Source organism: Orcinus orca, chromosome 3 (genome assembly GCF_937001465.1).
Source record: "Orcinus orca chromosome 3, mOrcOrc1.1, whole genome shotgun sequence".
Lineage (NCBI taxonomy): Eukaryota > Metazoa > Chordata > Mammalia > Artiodactyla > Delphinidae > Orcinus > Orcinus orca.
In genome coordinates, this window is record NC_064561.1 from 11,778,932 (window position 1) to 11,798,106 (window position 19,175).

The 19,175-nt window shown below is 54.7% G+C and overlaps 1 protein-coding gene and 1 long non-coding RNA gene across 17 annotated transcripts in view; one reads left to right on the forward strand and one right to left on the reverse strand.

Annotated features, from left to right (window-relative positions):
- Positions 1-14,267, reverse strand: part of MAST3 (microtubule associated serine/threonine kinase 3) — a 38,154-nt gene extending 23,887 nt beyond the window's left edge. For 4 of the 16 annotated variants that reach the window (XM_049708731.1, XM_049708728.1, XM_049708730.1 and 1 more), the window contains exons 1-3: positions 14,168-14,221; positions 8,520-8,551; positions 5,946-6,035 (exon numbers count right to left, since the gene is read on the reverse strand). In XM_049708731.1, coding sequence (XP_049564688.1) covers positions 5,946-6,035; positions 8,520-8,551; positions 14,168-14,206 — 161 coding nt within the window. In that variant the 5' untranslated portion in view covers positions 14,207-14,221. Of the gene's footprint in view, positions 1-649; positions 930-5,945; positions 6,036-6,319; positions 6,756-8,519; positions 8,552-14,167 lie in introns of those variants that run through there. The other 12 variants (XM_049708735.1, XM_049708733.1, XM_033401439.2 and 9 more) reach the window with 10 other exon arrangements.
- LOC117195741 (uncharacterized) lies at positions 294-6,637 on the forward strand. Its single transcript, XR_004475548.2, has 2 exons — positions 294-470; positions 5,218-6,637. It is a non-coding gene; the product is annotated as an uncharacterized LOC117195741 (long non-coding RNA).
- Positions 14,268-19,175: the final 4,908 nt, after the last annotated feature.

The window sequence follows — 19,175 nt, forward strand, 5'->3', positions numbered from 1 at the left end:
TCAGCAGCTGGTCCCACCGCCCAGCCTTTGCCTGTGCTCCCCTCTGGTGCCCCGACCAAGCACTGGTGAGACACTCAAGCACAGAGAGGTTAAGGAACTGCCTGAAGGCACACAGCCTGACAGTGGCTGAGCTGGAATTTCAACGCAGGTCCAGCAGAGCTCACAGTCCTCACTTAGCTTCTCTGCCTTTCAGGAGAAACTGAGACTCCACTTTGCTCTGGATAGAACACCGTGATTTCCCCCCACCCCCCCATAACCGACAAACACACCATCCTCCCGCAGCAAATATTTGCTTCTGAACCATCATTTCCGCTGACTGGGCCCCAGGGACTAAACAGCCTCAGTTTTTCCAGGAAGCTCCTCCGCAGGTCTGCCCAGAGGACAGGTTCGAATCCTGATTCAGTCCCAAATCCCTGCTGCTTCTGTCACCACCTGAGCTGCGACCGCGGCGGACAGACATCCCAATTTGGGTAAGGAGCGGTGAAAGGAAGGTGCCTGGGACCCCAGGGGATACCTGGATCCCAGTGCATCCGCCCACTTCCCCCTACCGCCGGACACAGTGGCCCTCCCCGCGCTGCCGAGACACACTTTTGGCAACTCGTGTCTGCTCGGTCGGCCGCCGCGCCTTTGCCCGCGCGAAGCCCCCTACCTCTTGGAGCGCTGCAGCAGCGCGCCCTTGGCCAGGCGGCTCCGGTGGCCGGGCGCCGCCACCGCCGTCCAGTAGCTAGGATCGGACATGCTGCTTCCCTTTGTGCCGCCGCCGCCGCCAGAGGCCCGAGAGGCGCGCGGGCGCAACCAGCGGCGGCGGGACGCGAACCTTCACGGCGGTATCTGCCCCGGGAGCCCCGCGGTGAGGGGCGGGGCACGCGCCGCGGGGCTGGGGGTGGGGGGGCGAGGAGGAAGCGCGAGGCCGGGAACGAGGCCTGGAACCCCGCCCAGGACAGCGCGGGGGCGGGGCCTGGCCTGGCGGGGTGGGGCGAGCGACGCGGAAGCAAGACCTGCGAACCCGCGTGCTGGCTGGTGGGCGTGGCGTTGCCATGGCCGCGGGCGGAGGGGCGGGACGTTGCCAGGGTTGCGGGCGGCGGGGGCGGGGCGTTGGCGGTACCTGGATGTAGGGCCTTCGAAGTTGGCTCCCTTCCTTCAAAATGTAAATCCGATCGCGCCCCTTTCTCCCCTACCTCGGCGCTAACCCCTTCTGAGTGCGGCACTCAAGACCCATTCAGCAGCCTGGCCCAGCTCATGCTACTGCACCCACGCTGGCTGTACTTCTTGGAATGCCTTTCCTGCCTGGAAGAATCCAGCGTCCCCTCCTTCAGGAGGTCTTCTCTTGTGTCTGTCCAGCTCTGTCTTCCCCAGGCTTGGGCTCCTTGAGGTCCCAGCATCTTCCAGCACTGGACTGGCACAGAGGGTGTGTTTAGCAAACTGAGTCAGGGCATCTGATATGCTCTTCCTGTCTGTACGACGGGAAAGGCCATCAGCCTGGCTACTATCAGGAATCAGATGCCTGATTTAACTTCTCAAGCCTCAGTATTCTCAACTGTAAGATGGGAGGAAAATGGGGCTGACATGAAGATTACACTGTGCCTCCCAAGAGTGCCTGGTAAACGTTCGATAAACGTTAGCATTAGGCAAACTTCCAGGCCTCTGGTTCCCCATATACACACGTCCCTTTGTGAAAATGTAATAAAATCAGAGGCACAGAAAGTGCCTGGTACAGAGCTGGGGGTACAGTTCATCTTCACTATGGAATGTCTGTGAATTAATGCTTCCTCCTTTCATGACAGCCCCAGGAAGTCAGGGACAGTGTCACCCTGAAGGTGGACCCTCCACAGGCCACACAACACTTTGGGAACCGGCCCAGGCAGGACTGACCTGGAGCCCAGACCCCACATCTGAGAAAACTGAGGCGTACAGGGGGTCTTGCTACCTGATGTGTAGCCTTAACCCTGCCCATACATCTTGCCACCCATTTTGCTTCTCAAGTCTCTCTCAGACTCCCTGCCTTGCTGCCTCCAAGCCCAGTGTCTCCTTCAGGTGGCCCACACGCAGTGGCCCAGATATCCGCTGAGTGTCTCCCCAGGCCTGCTCTCCATGCCCCCCAGACTGGGGCTCAAACAACCCATATCTGGCCACTCATTCACTCAACAAACATTGAGCACCTACTGTGTGTCTGCCCTTGTACTGAACCCTGGGGATGCAGGCCACAAATAATCCCTGCCCCCAGGAGTCCCCAGTCTGGTAGGGGAGGCAGAGAGTGAACAGGAAACAATTATATGAACAAGTTAATTTCACACACTGAAGTTGAAGAAGGAAAAGCACAGGGGTAAGGCTGGCAAAGGACGACTTTAGCCAGGAGGCCTCTCTGAGGTGACACTGCAGCCAGCAGTGAGACATCGAGAAGGAAGAGGAGCCAGCCATGGAGAAAGAGCATCCCAGGCAGGGAGCACAGCTCATGCAGAGGCCCTGAAGCAGGACTGAGGGGAAGATGCCAGCAAGACTCACCATGTGGGCCTTGTGGGCTACAGGGAGGAGTGCAGTTTTACTGCAGCAGCAACAGGGAGTCATGGAGGATGTGTGAGCAGCGGGAGGGTGTGATCTGGACTATGTCTGTAAACCCCGCCCCCCATGTCTGCCATGAGGAACAGAAGCTGTTGGGGGGCAGGAGTAGAGGCAGCAGGAGGCTAGTGAGGGGCTGTAACAGGGTCTGGGAGGGGAGGACACAGGCCTGGACCAGGGTGGGGCTGTGGAGTAAAGTGGGTGGATTCTGGACTTATTCTGAGGCTAAAGAACAGGCTCTGTTGTGGGGTCATATGTGTAGATGAGGATGAGAGAGGTTACCCATCATCCTCAGGTGCTTAGTCTGAGCCACATACAGGAAACAGAGCCTCCTGCATGGGAGGAATTTGAGGTCCCATAGGTCTGGGGACCCAAGTGGGGATGAAGCCACAGTCTCACGCACCATAGGCTAACATGCTGTGTCCACAAGCTCCCCCTACCATGTGTGCTGGGGACACTTCTGCACACAGTTAGTAAAGGAGCTGCCCATCATCCCCAGCCTGTGCTGCCTACATGCCTCCCACTATGCCCATTGTGTTGGCATCCCCAGCAGCTGCTTCTCCCACGCCCATCTGGCCTCAGTTTCCTCCTCTGCAGAACAGGGCTACAGCTGGCAATCCAGAGGGCCTGTGGCCATGGCAAAGACCTCCCGCGAAAGGCTGGCTGATCAAGTGACCTCTGGTGCCAGCCCCTTGCCCACTAGATCAAGCCCCTCCCCTACTCACACACCCTCCACGGCTCCTCATTTTACAGCAAATTCACACTCCTGGGTAAATCCCTTTCCTAAAGCTCGAATCCTAACTCTGTGCCTCAGACTTTGCCTCTCTCTGCTTGTGCCAGGAACTGTGTAAATAGGAAAGCCCCAGGTGGACATACAGACCCGCATCTCCGACCCCACATTGGTAGGGCCACCCCAGCCCTTCATACCTGCCCATGAGCTGTCCATGCCCCTCCAAGCCCCATACTTTACGTGGCTCCCAGTGCCCTCGGTAGAAAATCCAACTTCTTCCCGTCCTTGGTGTCAAGCCCCCAGAGGGAACACGCCTCTGACAATGCTGTTCCTGCCTGGAACAGCCTCTTTGTTGTCCCCTTGGCCATATGGGCCCAACTCATGACCTTCTCTTCAAACTGCTCCCCCCCAACACCACAGGTAGAGCCCTCCCAGCTGCTTCCCATGTGTCTGTGCCACAAGCATTAATTGAGCACCTGATGTATAGCAGGCCCTGCCTGAGGCTATAGGATGACCAGGACAGATCCAGGTCAGGCTTTCAGGGGGCTCTCAAACCTTTGGATGAGAAAAACAACTCAATAATCACACAAGAAAACATGGAAATCACAACCATGATGGGGTCAGGATGAGGGAAATGGATGTGCATAATGGATGCAACTGGGGCTTGGGGGCCTTTATGGTGGGGTGGGGCAGGGGCGGGGAGGTTTAGACACGAAAGGCTTCCTGTCTGAGAGCTTGATGGAGACTTGACAAGTGAATAAAGGAGTAAACAGAGAAAGCGGAGCTCTGGGCAGGGGGGACAACAAGTGCAAAGGCCCTGAGGCTGGCCAGCTTATATTCTGGCAGTCCAGGAAGCCGCACGGCTAGAATAGGGTGAGCACTGGAGAGGTGGATAGGAGAACACGGGGCGGGCAGGGTGGTTCATCACAGGAGCTGGACCCACAGGGCCTTGGAGGCCGAGGGGACAAACGTGGGCTTATTCCCCTTGGAGCAGGGGAGGCAGGTACCCATTTCCTTGCCTGGCCCAAGTCAACAGGGCTCTGCTGCCCCCTGGTGGCAATCAAGGGGCCAGTGGACTCAGCTAGAATCCCAAACTCTCTGCCTCTATTTCCTCCTGGTAAAACTGGCTTATCTGCTCTCAACAGGTCCCTCCCCTCATCTTGTCCTCACCTGAGGTTGAGGCCAAGGACCCAGAGTCAGATCTGGCCTGACACTCTCTCTCAGGGTGCCTCTGGACAACACACTTTGAGGTCCCAAGCCGAGTTTCTCCTCAGCTAAATGGGGGCGACACAGCCTCTGCCTCCCATTGGACACCCCAGCCTGGTCCAGGCCCCACCATCTCCCACCTAGATGTTGCCCTAGCCACTTCCCTGCCTCTGCCACCTCCATTCCTGTCTCCTGTCCCCAGCCAACCTTTCTTCCCCCAAGGTAGCCACAGGGGCTTTAAAAATCTTGGTCCTGCCTCAGGACCTTTGCATGTGCAGCTCCCTCTGCTTGGTGCTTCCCTTCCCCTAGCTCTTCTCAGGCCTTGACTCAAACACCACATTAAGAGGTCTCCGTCTGAATGTGTCTTGTTTGTCCATTCCCTTGTTCATTGCCTACTTCCTGAGAACTGACTGAGAGCCTCATGAGGGAGAAACTATGTTCATCTTTTCACAGCTATGCCCTTAGCACCTGGCACACAGTAGATGCCTGCTTAATGAAGGTACCTGCCTGTTGCCCAGCTCCCAGTGTGGGCTCCAAAGTGTTCTCTCTTCTCCCCACTAAAGGCCCATGGGAAGAGTGTGAGCAGCTCATTCATACTAAGGTGTAAATGGTTGATGGGCCATCAAATTCTAGACATCACTGACCTGTACATCTGTCCCCTCCCTGAATTTTTGCCCAAGCTGTGTGAGGCACCCACTATATCCCTGATGTTCTCTCCCATACAGGGGCAAGATCCTGAGACCCCGCCGTCGCAGAGAGTGGCTCAAACCCTCAACAGACTCTGATGGCAAAGCTGGCCCTGACTTGGCCCCCAGACGTACTGAACCAGGAGAACTGGTGTCTCCTCTCTGAGCCTCAGTTTCCTCCGCTGGGCAATGGTATCAGAAAGGGTGCTTCTCTCCCTGGGTTGCAGAGGGGACAGAAGGAACTTGAGGCGCTCAGTCAAGCTGGTTCTTTTCTCCCTATACCACTTGGCCTGGTTGACTTCAGTGCACAGGGCTCTAATAGTGGACTCTCAGCGTTAGGAGTGTGTGTGTGTGTGTGTGTGTGTGTGTGTGTGTGTGTGTGTGTGTGTGTACATTCACAGGGAGGAGCTTTCCGGCCAGCTGAGCTGGGTCACAGCACAGGAAGCCAGGCCAATTCAGCAGGGCCCTGAGCAGGCTGGGAACCCAGCACCTGTCTCGAGGAAGTCCTTGGGCAACAGCTCAAGTTCTGGCCTTGCCCTGACCGTCTATCAGAAGGGGGAACCTGCTGCATATGACTGAATATGGAATTTTCCCATCATGGTCCTAGTGTGGATCACAGTGCCATTTTATGGAGAGGTAAACTGAGGCCCAGAGAGTCCATGTCACCAGCCCACAGTACCTTGCGGGGGAGCTGGGTCTGGGCAGCTTCCAAGTCTCTGGGGTGCCAGGGCGATGTCCGAGCCCCGCCCGCGCGCGCTGTCACTTACCTCCAGGGGTGCAGGCCCAGTGAGGGGCTGCAGGGGCTGCAGGGGCTGCTGGGACTCAGCAAGGACGGGCTCTGGCTGCTTGGAGACAGACTGCAAAGAAAGAGGCCGGGGACGGTGAACCCGGCAACGGCCCCTGCGTGTGGCCGAATGGGGAGACGGGACCGGGGTTGTGGTTTCCTTAGGGAGAAGGGGCCTGAGGCTGGGGATACTAGATCTCGCGCAGGCCGCGAGGGCGGGGCCAGGCCGTTGACCCGGGAGGGCTCCCTGGAGGCGGCGGTGCGACTCGGGGCGACTTGAACAGAGACACGGAAGAAGGGTAGTTGTCAGTCTGCCCCTCTTCCCCCAAATCTCCCCCTCCAGGTCCAAGCACTCACTCGAGGGTCAGCGCCGGGATGTGCAGCTTGTCCCTGCGGGACTTCATGCCGAGGCCGGGGCCGCGTCTACGCGACCGGGTACTGACGCCCCCTTCGTGGCCGCCAAGCCCTGACTGTGTCGCGATCGGACAGACAGACAGACGCGGACACGGGGACAGCACGCCTGGCAGGCGAGACAGACGCGGAGTGGGGCCTGGGCCGCCGGGTGGTGGTGGGGGGGCGGGCTCTCTCCGTCCCGGGGCGGGGCTCGGAGCCCCGCACTTGCGCGCAGGCACAGACCCGCAGCAAAGGTCGGATTGTGCGAGGCGGGAGCCGCGGTGCCACCCCTCCCGAGCAGGGACGCCGAGGGTGCCGGGTATCGAGCCCCCGAGCTGCACGGCCGGAAAGGAAGGGCAGTCACTGCCTTCTCTGCCGGACTTTTTGCTCCATCAACTGGCCCCGCCCCTTCCCTGTCGAGGCCTTACCTCCGCGCTCACCGAGCCCCGCCCAGCCCCGCCCCCGGGGGGTGTCTCTCGGACACCAATCCACGGTGTGCGTGCCCCACCCCAATCCTCCCACCCGCAGTCGCTCAGCCCAGGCGTTCCCGGCCGCCCGCAGCGGGTGTCACCATCCCGGCGCACACCGGAGGCCCCGACCACGCCTCCAGCACTTTGTTTCCCTGGGTTCCCTCTGCCAGGACAGTCATCCCCGTCATTCATATCCTAATTCAGCCCCACCAGCCTCCTCCCTACACGTGGACCCCTGGCGCTCAGAGCCCCACCCTCCCTCCTGCCCAGCCCAGACTCCGAAGGTTTGCGGTTGTCTGTGTCCGGCCATGGCCCCCTTGAAATCCTGGTTGGACCCAGTCAGGCACACCGCAGGTGGCAAAGACTAGACAGCCCTCAGGGAGTCTTTGTCCTGGTCCTATTCCGTGGCCCAGGACTTTGCCCTCAGTGGTTTGTACTGATTCACGGTCCACTACCCCGCCCCCAGCCTGGGCAAAGGCTGGGGACAGTGCCTGCCTTCCGGGCAGTGTCCAAGCCCCTTCCCTACTGGGGTCCTCAGGGCCCTCCCCACCAGGTGCACTACCCCCAGTCCAACAAGAGATGGTCTGGGCTTGGGGGCTACTCTGACACCAGCCCCACCATCAGATTTCAAACTCTCATCCAACCCCCAGGACCTACCCTTTCTCCTCTCCCTCCACCTCCCCTATGCTCACTTCACCCCAGCTACCCCTGTCTCCATGCTGTTTTTCCAGTGCCAAGCTAGTTCGCACCTCAGGACCTTTGACCATGCTGTTCCCTCTGCCTGGAATGCTGTTCCCCTGACACTTTCCCCCTAGCTCTTCCTCCTCTTCCAGATCTAGTCTCAAATGTCACCTCCTCTAAGAGATCCCACATCTTCAGGGCTAAAGCCACCCTCCAGCCCCCTCTGTCTGTCTCTGTTTAATTTCTCCCCTGTGTAACATCACTTCATCACTCTCCCCAAGAGAGTGCAAGCTCCACGGGCAGGGTCCAGCATTGACTCGTCACCGTGTCCCCTGTGCCTGGAACAGAGCCCAGCACACAGTAGATCCTAAAAAAATGTTTGTTGAGTGAGTGATTTCACTGAGGCGCAAGGGAATTCCCACCCCCAACTTAGGCAAATACAGCCTCCAAAGAGGGAGTGTCTGCACTCACACTCCCCCAGACCACCAGTAGAAGGCAAACTCCTCCCCCTCCTGGGCTTTGATTTCCCCATCTGTAAACAGGGGAAGGCACTGAACAAATGTTTTTTGAGCTTTTGGGATCTCAAAATGCCAATCACCAGGAACAATAATGTGACCCTGAAGTGTATGATTTTCTGCCGGTGTTCCCCAAAATAGAGTGAGCTTCCTGTCATGGGAGGCATGCAAGCGGGTTCCAGGATACTTGACTGGAATTCTACAGTCTGGACTCTGGATGCCACCTTTTCAAGTTGGTTGCCGTACAGCCAGTGAAACAACCCTTATGCACCTCAGTTTCCTTGTTTGCAAACTGGCATAGTTTGTACCTCACCTCCCAGCCTGTGGTGAGGGCCACGTGAGGCACCTGTGAAGTACTTTGCAAACACCGGGGCAGGATCAAGGTGAGAAGCTTTGTAGTAATTACTAAATAAATTCACAATTTGGAGGCTGCTGCTGAAATATCTGTGCCCAGGACCACACGGCCCCACCCAGCCCACTGGCCCCAGGTAAACTCACCCACGTCCCCGGCGCGGTAGGCTCAGCTCCTTCTGAAAAGAAAACAGGGGTCATTCTCAAGGAGACAAACCCTTCACATCCCTAGCTTTCCACCCACCTCATTTCCCAGTTGGCCCCTTGTTCACCCTGTTCCAACCAATGCCTCTTTTCTGCTCACCCCACACATTGGACTCAGCCCTGCCTCAGGGCCTTTGCACCAACTGTATCTTCTGCCAGGACCACTTTCCCTCCCTTCTGGTGCTTGTTAATTGAAGTTCATCCTTTAGGTTTCAGCTCAAGTGTCCCTTCCTCCAGGAAGCCCTTTCAGATTCCCAATCTACCTCCCTTCTCAGCTCCCCTACTTGCATTTTTTTAAAGTCATTATTCGAAATAAATTAGTTATATTTACAAAGAAGTATGTCAGTAGTGGCTAAATACTAATAATCTATTGAGAAAAGGGAGATTCCTTAGTCATCCTCACCCTATCCCCTCCCAGATCTGAAAGCCATTCCCCGCTCACCTTCTGCAGAATCTATGCAGGTTTGGGTCCTGGTCATTTGTGGGGGCTGGGCACACTGACCAGTGACTCCCTACTGAAGACTCTTTTAGAGCTCAGCAAGCCGATCTGCACCAACCCTGGGTGTCCTCACCATATATAGGGCAGAAAGCCCTGTGCTTGGGTTCCACTGTGACCCCAGAGTCCACCCTCAAATATGGCTTGCCCAAGAGGGCTTTTTAATTCTCAAAAGGCTGTGTGGCACAAGTTTAGAATCTGAGGACACCCAGACCTGGGTCCAGATCTATCATCTGTTCTTTCCTGGCCGTGGAACCTTGAGCCAAGTGACTGGTACTACCTGTGCTTTGGTTTCCCCATCTGTAATTTGGAGATAAGGTAAGAGGGTTCTGGGGTAAAAATGATCAGAAATTATTGTTGTTGTGTTACTGTTGAGCTCAGCAAGGGCCTTCGCAGACTATCGCAATACTTGCTAAATTTTACGCACATTTACTGAGCCGCTACTGCTCATCAGGAGCAGAGGCCTTTTTACAGGCGGGGAAACTGAGGCGCGGAGGGCAGCAGCTGCCCACATCTCTCGACGGAGGTAGGGCCGGGAATCCAGGTCTCTGGACACCACAAACACACACACACACACACACACACACACACACACACACACACACACACACACACACACACTGGGGCGGTTGCGCCGAGGATGCAGGACTATTTTTACCTCGGTGGGCTCAGGGCTGCCCACATCCAGAGTTGGGCGTTCGTCATGGCAACCAATGATGTCATCAGCCCCCGCAGCCAATTGGAGGGGGCCGGAAGCTGCTGGGCTCGGGATGACAGGGCTGGGAGGGGTTAACAGGGTCTCCAGGCAGGGGAAGAGGAGGATCTGTGGGGGTGGGGCGTCGCCCTGAGGCTGGACCCCCGCTACCTTGAGCTCAGAAAATCAAGTCAGAGCCCTTCAAGGTGGGAGGAGGCTCACCTGCCACCCTGAGGTCCCCTTGTTTGCTTGAATACCTCTGGGGATGGAGAGCTCACTATCATTCTGTGCAAACGTTCATGGACCCACCACCACCACCACCACCACTAGGGTCTCCTTCGGCCCCCTCCGGTTGTTATGAGATCTCATGCCGCTTCCTCCTCCCCTACTAACCCGCAAAACAGTGAGGAGCTGGGATCTGAACTCAGGGGTTCTTGCTGTGCCCACACATGCCGCCCCCCCCCCCACACCCCATCCCAGCCATTTCCTTCCAAAACACGGACAGTCCTGGGTTCCCAGTCTGGCTCCCTAATCTGGGCTGTGTGATCCCCGACAAACGACTTCACCCGTCTGTGCCTCAGTTTCCTCCTTTGGAAAATGGTCCAGTTACATAGGGCCCTGGGAGGAATCAAGTAGCAGGCTCAGGGCCTGGCGCTGGGGGAAGCTTTGATCAATCAGAGCCCACACAATGATTTTGTGAGGTTAATAACTACCAATTTAACCACAAATTTTAATTTACTTCCAAAATACAAAAAGATGTGAAGTGACACAGAGAGGTGAGGGACGGTCAGCAGCCCCCCTACAAAGGCTCAGTGGAACGCTGGGCCCACATGGAACTCTCCCGGCACCACCCCCGGACCCTCTGCTCCCTGCGCCATCTGCTTCTGCCTTCAGCCCCCTCTTTGCCAGCTGTTCCTCAGCGAGTGGCTCCCGCCTAGGAAGGGGGTGGGGGTGGGGGTGGGGGTGGTCTAACCCCCCGGAACTGCCCTTTAAAGATAATATTTATGGCATCCTCTTCTGGGCTTGACTGGGCTGGGAGATGCTGCCTCCTCACCAGAAGCCTCAGCTCCACCCCGAGGAACCCACATTCTGAAGGAGACAGGGTAGGGCATGGACACCCCCATACTGGAGGCATTAGTAGGGACCCAGAGGAAGAGAAGGGGCTGGAGGGAGAGGGGAGCCAAAGGAGTTCCAGGAGGAGGGCTTCAGGCTGGGCTAGCAGGCTAGTGGGAAACAGTAGGGTGGAGGTGGGACTCAGCCCAGTGGGCACCAAGTCTCATCGGAAGTTGGCAGCTGGAGCGAAGAGAGAGAGGTCAGCAGGGACCACATGGCACCAGCCGGAGGGCTTTCTGGAGGAGGAGAATAGTTGGAACTGGGCCGTGAGGATGCCAGATGGACCTTCCAGGGAGCTTCCCCAGCAGCAGGAGAGACAAAGTCCAGACACAGACTGGACACCTTCTCTGTCCCTGGATGCTCTCTTTGGGGATCTGCTTTTAAAATTCTGTCGTTTGTTAAGCAAAGGGCAAAGTGGGAGATGATGAAAAAAATGATAAAATAATAGTGGTAGTAGTCCTAGTAATAACAGCTTACGTTAACTGGCGCCTACAAATGCTACACAGAAGACTGAGCTTAACCCAAACCAGAAAGGGCCAGTCTCCACCTCTTCCCCTTACCCACAGCCAATGCAAACTGGTGGTCCACAGGCCAAGCCAGGTCCTGTTTACAACCTCCTAGTACTCAGTCAACCGCATGCCCTGCATTGCCACAGTCAGATTGGCCAGGATACCCCCAGCTATTGTCTGGACTGGCCAATCAGCACCTGACTTCCTCAAGCTTTTATGAATTGACTCTTTGACCTTTGGCAAGGATCACCCTCCAAGGTATCTGATTGGCTCTGACCTGATTGGCTGGGGGCGCTCTGGGCTCCAACTAAAGGAGTGTGTGACTGATGCCCCAAACCAAGGCCCTCAACATCTTTGCATCCTCAAGTGCCAGACCACTTAGAATTCCAACTCCCTGACTTCCTGGGTGTTATTTTCCTTCTCTGAGCCTCAGTTTCCCCTTGTGAAAAATAAGGCTAATAATCTCTTGGGCTGTTGGAGAACTAAATGCATGTACAGTGCTTAGCATTTGTAGATGCCCCTTAATGTGAGCAGTTATTTACACTTATACTGTTATTTTAAACATTATTTTCATGTGTCTCCTACTTGGTCCTTTACTCTAGATGCCTTCCTGGCTTTTGGCCCCCTTTTTGGCCCCCACCTGCTCCAGAGGAGTCTTTCAAAGCGCTCAGATCTGACATGACCTCCCCTGTTCCATCACCTTCCATAGCTCCCAATCACCCTAGGAAGAAAGTCTAATCTCTTCAAAATCGGCGCTGGAAGCCCTGGAAGCAGATGGTCCCATCTCACATGCCCAGTTCTAGCGCTAAGAAATGGCTTCTAGCTTCCCCATAAATACATATGGTTGCATACCTCTGGGCATTTGCACGTGCTGTTCCCTCTGTCCAGAATGCCCTCACTCAACTGGGCAAACCCTACTTGCCCCTCCGCCTCCTTGGATGGAGGCCTGCCAGTATGGGGTTGGGCTGCAGGGAGAGCCAGATCTGCCTGGGTTCACATCCTCTGTCGCCTTACACACTGTGACACCTGGACAGAGGCTATGATTCTATGAGCCTCAGTTTTCCCATTTGTAACATGGGACTCGTCATCAGGGAATGGGTGCCTCTTCCCCATGGAACAGCAACCCCCCCGTTTCTGACGTCAGCTGCACCCCCCATTCGCCTACCCGAAGGCGGTTTCTCTATTTTAAGAGGCTGCAGGCAGGGCTCAATTCTATCTGGGGCTCCGGGCGGGGCTTGTTTCCCCACAACACCCCACTGCAAACCAGTCCTGCTGCACCCCCTCCTCTATGCTCAGGCCCCCGACTCCTGCCTCTGGCAACGGCCCCTCCCCCCCCGCATGTCCTCAGGGTCTCTGCCTTGCAGCTCTACCCACACCCTCCCTGACTCCCAACCGAAACACATGTGGCTCTTCCTTCACCTCCCAACAAGTTCGCAGTTCCGCAGCCCGGGTTCAAGGCCTGCCTTTCCCCTCCTTCCTCGGCCTCAGTGCCCACCTCCCCACCCCATCCCCTACTTTCTAGCTTCTCTGAGCCTCATTCATTTCCCCAAACACCTGCTCCCTGCCCTGCCACCAGTGGCTGCTTCCTCTGTCCCAAGGCCACCCAGCAACCCTCGGTTCAGCCGCCTTCTCCAGGGGTGCCTGAGCGTGCCCCATCGCAGCTGACACCTGTGTGGGGTCACTGCTGCTCAGGCATTCGTCTCCCCCAACAGGCTGGGAGATCCAGGAGGGCGGTTCCAGGGGTGAACCCCCCCATCCCCCGCCTCTCCAGGGGGGCGGGGGTGGGGTGGGACGGGGGACTACAGCAGGCACTCAATAAATGTTTGTTGGGTAAATGATGAATCCCGGGTTCCCCCACTTGCAACTGGTGGCTTCTTACAGTTGTGGTCTAAGCCCCAGAGGGAAACGGCTAGATTGTCTAAATTCCCACTGGATGGATGGGGACACTGAGGTCCAGAGAGGTCAAGGAAGTTGCCGCTGCGGGGTCACGTGCGTTAGAATGTCAGCCTCTCCTAGGTCTGATGCCTTTTTTGCTTATCTCCTGGTGGCGCTGCCTCCCGAACACAAACCCTGGGCCAGTGGTCAGAAAGGGAGGGCCCTTCTAATGAATGGGGAAACTGAGGTCGGGAGACCCAAGAGTGCCTCCCAACGCCTCAGCCCCCCCCCCCCAGGCCACAGAGCCAGCTGGCAGTGGCTTGTGCACCTGAGAGCTGGTTAAGGTCGCTGGACTGAATCCCTGCTGTGCGACCTGGGGTTTGTGACTTTCCCAGACTCCAGCCTCAGTTTCCTGATCTGACGAAAGGGCAGACTGACATCCCCAGCCTCCCCAGCTTGCCTTAGGGGTGAGCTGAGGCAGGGCTGCGGTGGCGCTGCGAAGGCACGAGGCATGTATTAATACACATTAATTAATATTAATATAGCACTAGTAAAAGTATTGACACAACGAGATGAACTTATGGTGAGCGCTCAAAGGCTGTCGCTGCTCATATGATTAGAGCTGCTGGTGGAGAGGTCGAAACCTCAGCCCCTTTCTCCCACGGAGCCTCAGTTTCTCCATATGTCAAATGGACATACCCTCTTCCCAACAGGCGAAAAGCACTTTGAGATGCGGGTGGACAAGTGGGAGTCTCCGGAGCGCGCACCTCCCTCCGCCTCAGTTTCCCCTGGTCCGTCAAAGCCCCGAGCCCGGCACCCAAGCAGGTTCGCCAAAGCCCCGAGCCCGGCACCCAAGCAGGTTCACTCCGCCCGCGCCCTCTGCCCGCCCGCGCAGGGGCCTCACCTGGAGCCCACGGCGCCGCAGGAGGCTCGGCTCGTCCATCGCCGGCTAGTCCGCAATGCTCGCTTGCGCCCTGCCCCGTCTCAGTCTGCCAGGCCCCGCCACACCCTGCCGTTGGCCAAAGCGGTCAGCTGACGAGGCCTGACCCCGCCCCTCTCCGAGAGCCGGTCTCGAAAGGCCCGCCCCCTTCTAGCGAGTCTGCCCCGCCCTTTCAGGCCCCGCCCCACCCCTAGAGCCTAGAAGTAAACATTTTTCAATGAATCTTCCTAGAAGGGAGAGTTATCCCCATTTTGCAAAAGAGGAAACTGAGGCTCAGAAAAGTTAATCCATGTTCCCCGCCCCGGGGGGCACACAACAAGGGTGAGGCGAGTGGGGCACTCACGTTTGTGCAAAATTTAAGAAGCGCCCACAAAAAAAGTCAGTAATGAAGATACACAACATTTTAATACAATAGTTTAACAAATCGAAACGAATACAAAAATGCATGATGAGCTAGACATGAACATTTTAAATAAAAACAGGATCAGACTCTGCGCTTGCACGACCCTGCCTGCTTGCCTCACTCCAATCCTGGCCCTTGTCCCAATAAAACTTTATTTACAAGAATAGGTGGCCACTGTAGTTACCAGTTTCTTTTTTGAGGATGGCTGCCTTTGCCGAGCGCCAATTGGGCACCCAACTAAATGCCTCATGAGGACCTCCTCTCACAGGTATCTGATGATAATTGTTCAGCCTGACTTTGCAGAAGGGAAAGGGAGGCTGGGAAAAGCCCAAAGTCCCAAGATGGCACCCATATTCTCTCTTTCACTGGGACTCCCACTGTCTCTGCTGCTGCAGGGTCCCTTGGTTACCAGCTGTTCGACCTGGACATTAGAGTATGTTCTCAGATTGGAGGGAACCCTAGCTAAGGTCTCTGGCTAATCGCCTGTGAGGTATAGTAGTGTCCCACCAAGTTATGGTGGCCAGATTGAGCACATAAAAATACAGGACTCCAAGGCCAGATTTGCTTTTCTCACACACGTTTTGAAATTGACGTGTAATTTACCTATCATAAAATTCACCTTTTTAAAGTGTACAATTCTGTGGTTTTTAAACATATTCACAGAGATGTGCAATCATCACCACTATCTAATTCCAGAACACTTTCATCACCCCCAAAAGAAACCCTATACCAGTGAGCAGTCACTCCCCATTCTCCCTCCCCCAGCCCCTGTTAAAGACCAATCTTTCTGTCCCTGTGGATCTGCCTGTCCTGGACATTTCACATAAATGAAATCATACAACATGTGGCCTTTTGTGTCTGGCTTCTTTCACTCAGCAAGACGTTTTCAAGATTCATCCTCGTTGCAGCAAACGCCACTACTTCATTCCTTTTTATGGCTGAATAATATTTCATTGCATGGATAGACACATTTTGTTTACTCATTCATCCATTAGTGGACGTCTGAGTTTTTCCACTTTCTGGCTATTGTGAAGAGTGCTTCTGTGAACATTCATGTACAACTTTTTGTGTGGACATATGCTTTCGATTCTCTTGGGTATATACCTAGGAGTGGAATTCCTGGGTCCTGTGGTAACTCTACATTTAAATATTCTCAAAAACTACCAGACCGTTTTCCAAAGCAGCCACTGTTATGGGTTGAATTGCATTCTCCCAAAATTCATAAGTTGAAATCCTCACCCCGAGTACCTCGGAATGTGATTGTATTTGGAGATAAGGCCTTTAAAGAGGTAATTAACTAAAATGAGGTCATGTGGGTAGATCCGAATCCAATATGACTGGTGTCTTTATAAGAGGAGATTAGTATACAAGGGAAGTGACTATGTGAAGACACAGGGAAAAGATACCATCTTCAAGCCGTGGAGAGAGACCCTGGAAGAAATCAAACCTGCCGACACCTTGATCTTGGACTTCTAGCCTCCAAAACTATAATAAAGTAAATTTCTGTTGTTGAAATCACTCTGTGATTTCAGTCTGTGATACTTTGTTATGGTAGCTCTACCAAACTAATACAGACACCTGGTTAAATTTAATTTCACATAAACAATGAATACTTTTTCAGTATATGTCCTGTGCAATAATTGGGACATAGATATGCTAAAAAGCTATGTGTTATTTATCTGAAATTCTAATTTAACTGGATGTTGTGTGTTTTATCTGACAACCCTACAATAAATGGACTTCATCTGGAGCTTGCATACCCCAGGTGATGGTAAGCTCACACCCTACCATGGCCAACTTTCTGTCTCTGGCTAGTTCTGCCTAAAAGTTCTATAATCCAGGCTGGGGTGGACATGTGACCTAGAGTCCTTATCCAGCTCAGTCACTGTGATTGGTTCAAGATGGAGATGTGACTCAAGCTCAGTCAATCAGAGTCTTCCCTGGGACTTTGGCTGGAACCCTGAGGAAAGAGAGGTTCCGTGTACCAGAGGTGGTTGGGCTGGACAGATGGGGAGCTGCTGGAGGGGAAGCCACCAGAGAGGTCTCAAATGCCTGTGATCTATCTGGAGAACTTCTTCCCAGAACCCCTTCCCAAATGACCTCTTCAAAGGGCAACAGGGAGCATTTATTGACTGACCGACTGGAGGACTGACTGAATGCAATTTTTCCACGGTGAACACCTATCCTTCAAAATCCACTTCAAATTCTCTTTGAGAAGCATCAGAGAACATTTATTGAATGAATAAATAGATTTTTTCTTGCAAACTTCTACACATCCATCAAAACCCTCCTCAAATATCTCCATGAAGAGTATCAGGGAGTGTAATCAGGGAGTGAATGAATGAGTTCTTTTCTTGGTAACCTATGTATTCTTTTTTAAAAAAATAAATACATGTACTTATTTACTTTTAAATTTTTATTTATTTATTTTTGGCTGCATTGGGTCTTCGTTACGGTGCGTGGGCTTCTCATTGCGGTGGCTTCTCGTTGTGGAGCACGGGCTTCAGTAGTTGTGACACGCGGACTCAGTAGTTGTGGCTCGCGGGCTCTAGAGTGCATGCTCAGTGGTTGTGGCACACGGGCTTAGTTGCTCTGGGACATGTGGGATCTTCCCGGGCCAGGGATCGAACCTGTGTCCCCTGCATTGGCAGGTGGATTCTTAACCACTGCACCACCAGGGAAGTCCCACCTATGTATTCTTTTTTGGGGGGGTGCGGGTGGGGCCCCACACTGCACGGCGTGCAGGATCTTAGTTCCCCGACCAGGGATCGAGCACCTGCCCCCTGCAGCGGAGGTGCGGAGTCTTAACCACTGAACCGCCAGGGAAGTTCCCCTATGTATTCTTTTTTAAAAAATCGAATTATAGGGCTTCCCTGGTGGCGCAGTGGTTGAGAGTCCGCCTGCCGATGCAAGGGACACGGGTTCGTGCCCCGGTCCGGGAAGGTCTCACATGCCGCGGAGCGGCTAGGCCCATGAGCCATGGCCGCTGAGCCTGTGTGTCCGGAGACTGTGCTCCGCAACGGGAGAGGCCACAACAGTAAGAGGCCCGCGTACCGAAAAAAAAAAAATTGAATTATAATTGACCTACAACATTATGTTAGTTCCAGGTGCACAATATATTGATTTGATATTTCTATATCTTACAAAATGATCACCACTATGTATTCTTTAAAACATCCTCAACTGATCCTCTGGAGGCCTCAGGAAGTCCTGGTTGAGTAAATGAGAAATGTTCTTATTGGTGAAAAATGTTCTTATTAATAAATGTGTTCGTTAAATGAACTCATGGATTTTCTCCTTGCCAACTCCTACTCATCCTTCAAGATCCTCCTTAGATGACCCTCAGGGGCACCAGGTCTCTTGACCACATGGAGAGAAGCTCAGCCCTTCTCGGGCTAAAGGTTACTACCCGTCCTTCCCCCAGAAGGCGGAAGCTGAGGGGGTGGGGAAGTTCTGTGGTTCTTCCCATTACCATTTCCTGGGGAGGGGGGCCTATGACCCTATCCTTCCTGCCTCTCCCTCCCCCCAGTTTGTGGGGCATCTGAAAGTGGGACAGCTCTGGGGACATATCCCAGGTGTGCTTCTGGGGCAGCTGGGAGGGCTTCCTGGAGTAGGTGGCAGGCAGGCCAAGAGAGGTGGGAGTATAAAGATTTGGCACGGGGAAGGTGGGCTGCGGTGAACCTCAAGGTGAGCTTCCAACTGTGACTTCAAAAAGGGTAGAAACAACACCTGACAAGTGGCTGGAATCCTTCTCACACTCCTGCCGTAGCTCCTTGGGAAAAAGCTCTTGGGAAAAAGCCCAGCCCTTCAGCCCAGCACTCAAGGCCCTGGCCCCCGTTACCATCTTCATCTCTCCCATGGAGCCCCAGACCTGCCACGTTCATCTTGCTGTTCCCCAAATCATGTCCCCCGAACTTTTGCCTCTTCTGTGACCTCTGCCGGGAATGCCCTTTAATTCTACAAAGCCAGTTCAAGACCTCCTTACTCTGGGCAGCCCTCCCTGGTCCCCTGCAGGGCCCCCTTAACCTCTGCCCCTCCCTGCACCCAGCCCCTGACCTCAAGGAGCTGGGGGCGTCTGTGTCCAGCTCTGCCCCACCCCCCTTGATGTTTTTCCAGTGACTGCTCTAACTTTGGGGGGATGGGAAAGAGGTGTGACAAGAGCAGAGGCCACTGCGAGCCCCCAAAGAATGATAAATCATACTGGCTGTCTGGTGGGCAGCAACCCTCTTTTATCCACACTCTAGCCCATTTGCAGATGGGGAAGCTAAGGCCTGGGAGGCCCAAATTTCGGGAGGGGGGTTGGTGGGAGGTAGGGAGTAGCCCTGGGGCATGGGTCTTACTCTGGAAGGTGCAAAGCTCAGCCCCACTGTGGAGGGTGCCCTGCCTCAGGGTTTGCATCCATGTTTTCACCTCTAGCTGGGACCCTGAGTGGCCTGGGTGTCTCTGGACTCAGTTTCTCCATCTGCAAAATAGGGCACCTGATGTAGGGGTCTCAGGATCATTGAGAGGTGGGCCATGGGTTTACCCCTATCTCCAATGGTCCCTTCTATCTTTATGTTTCTCTCCATT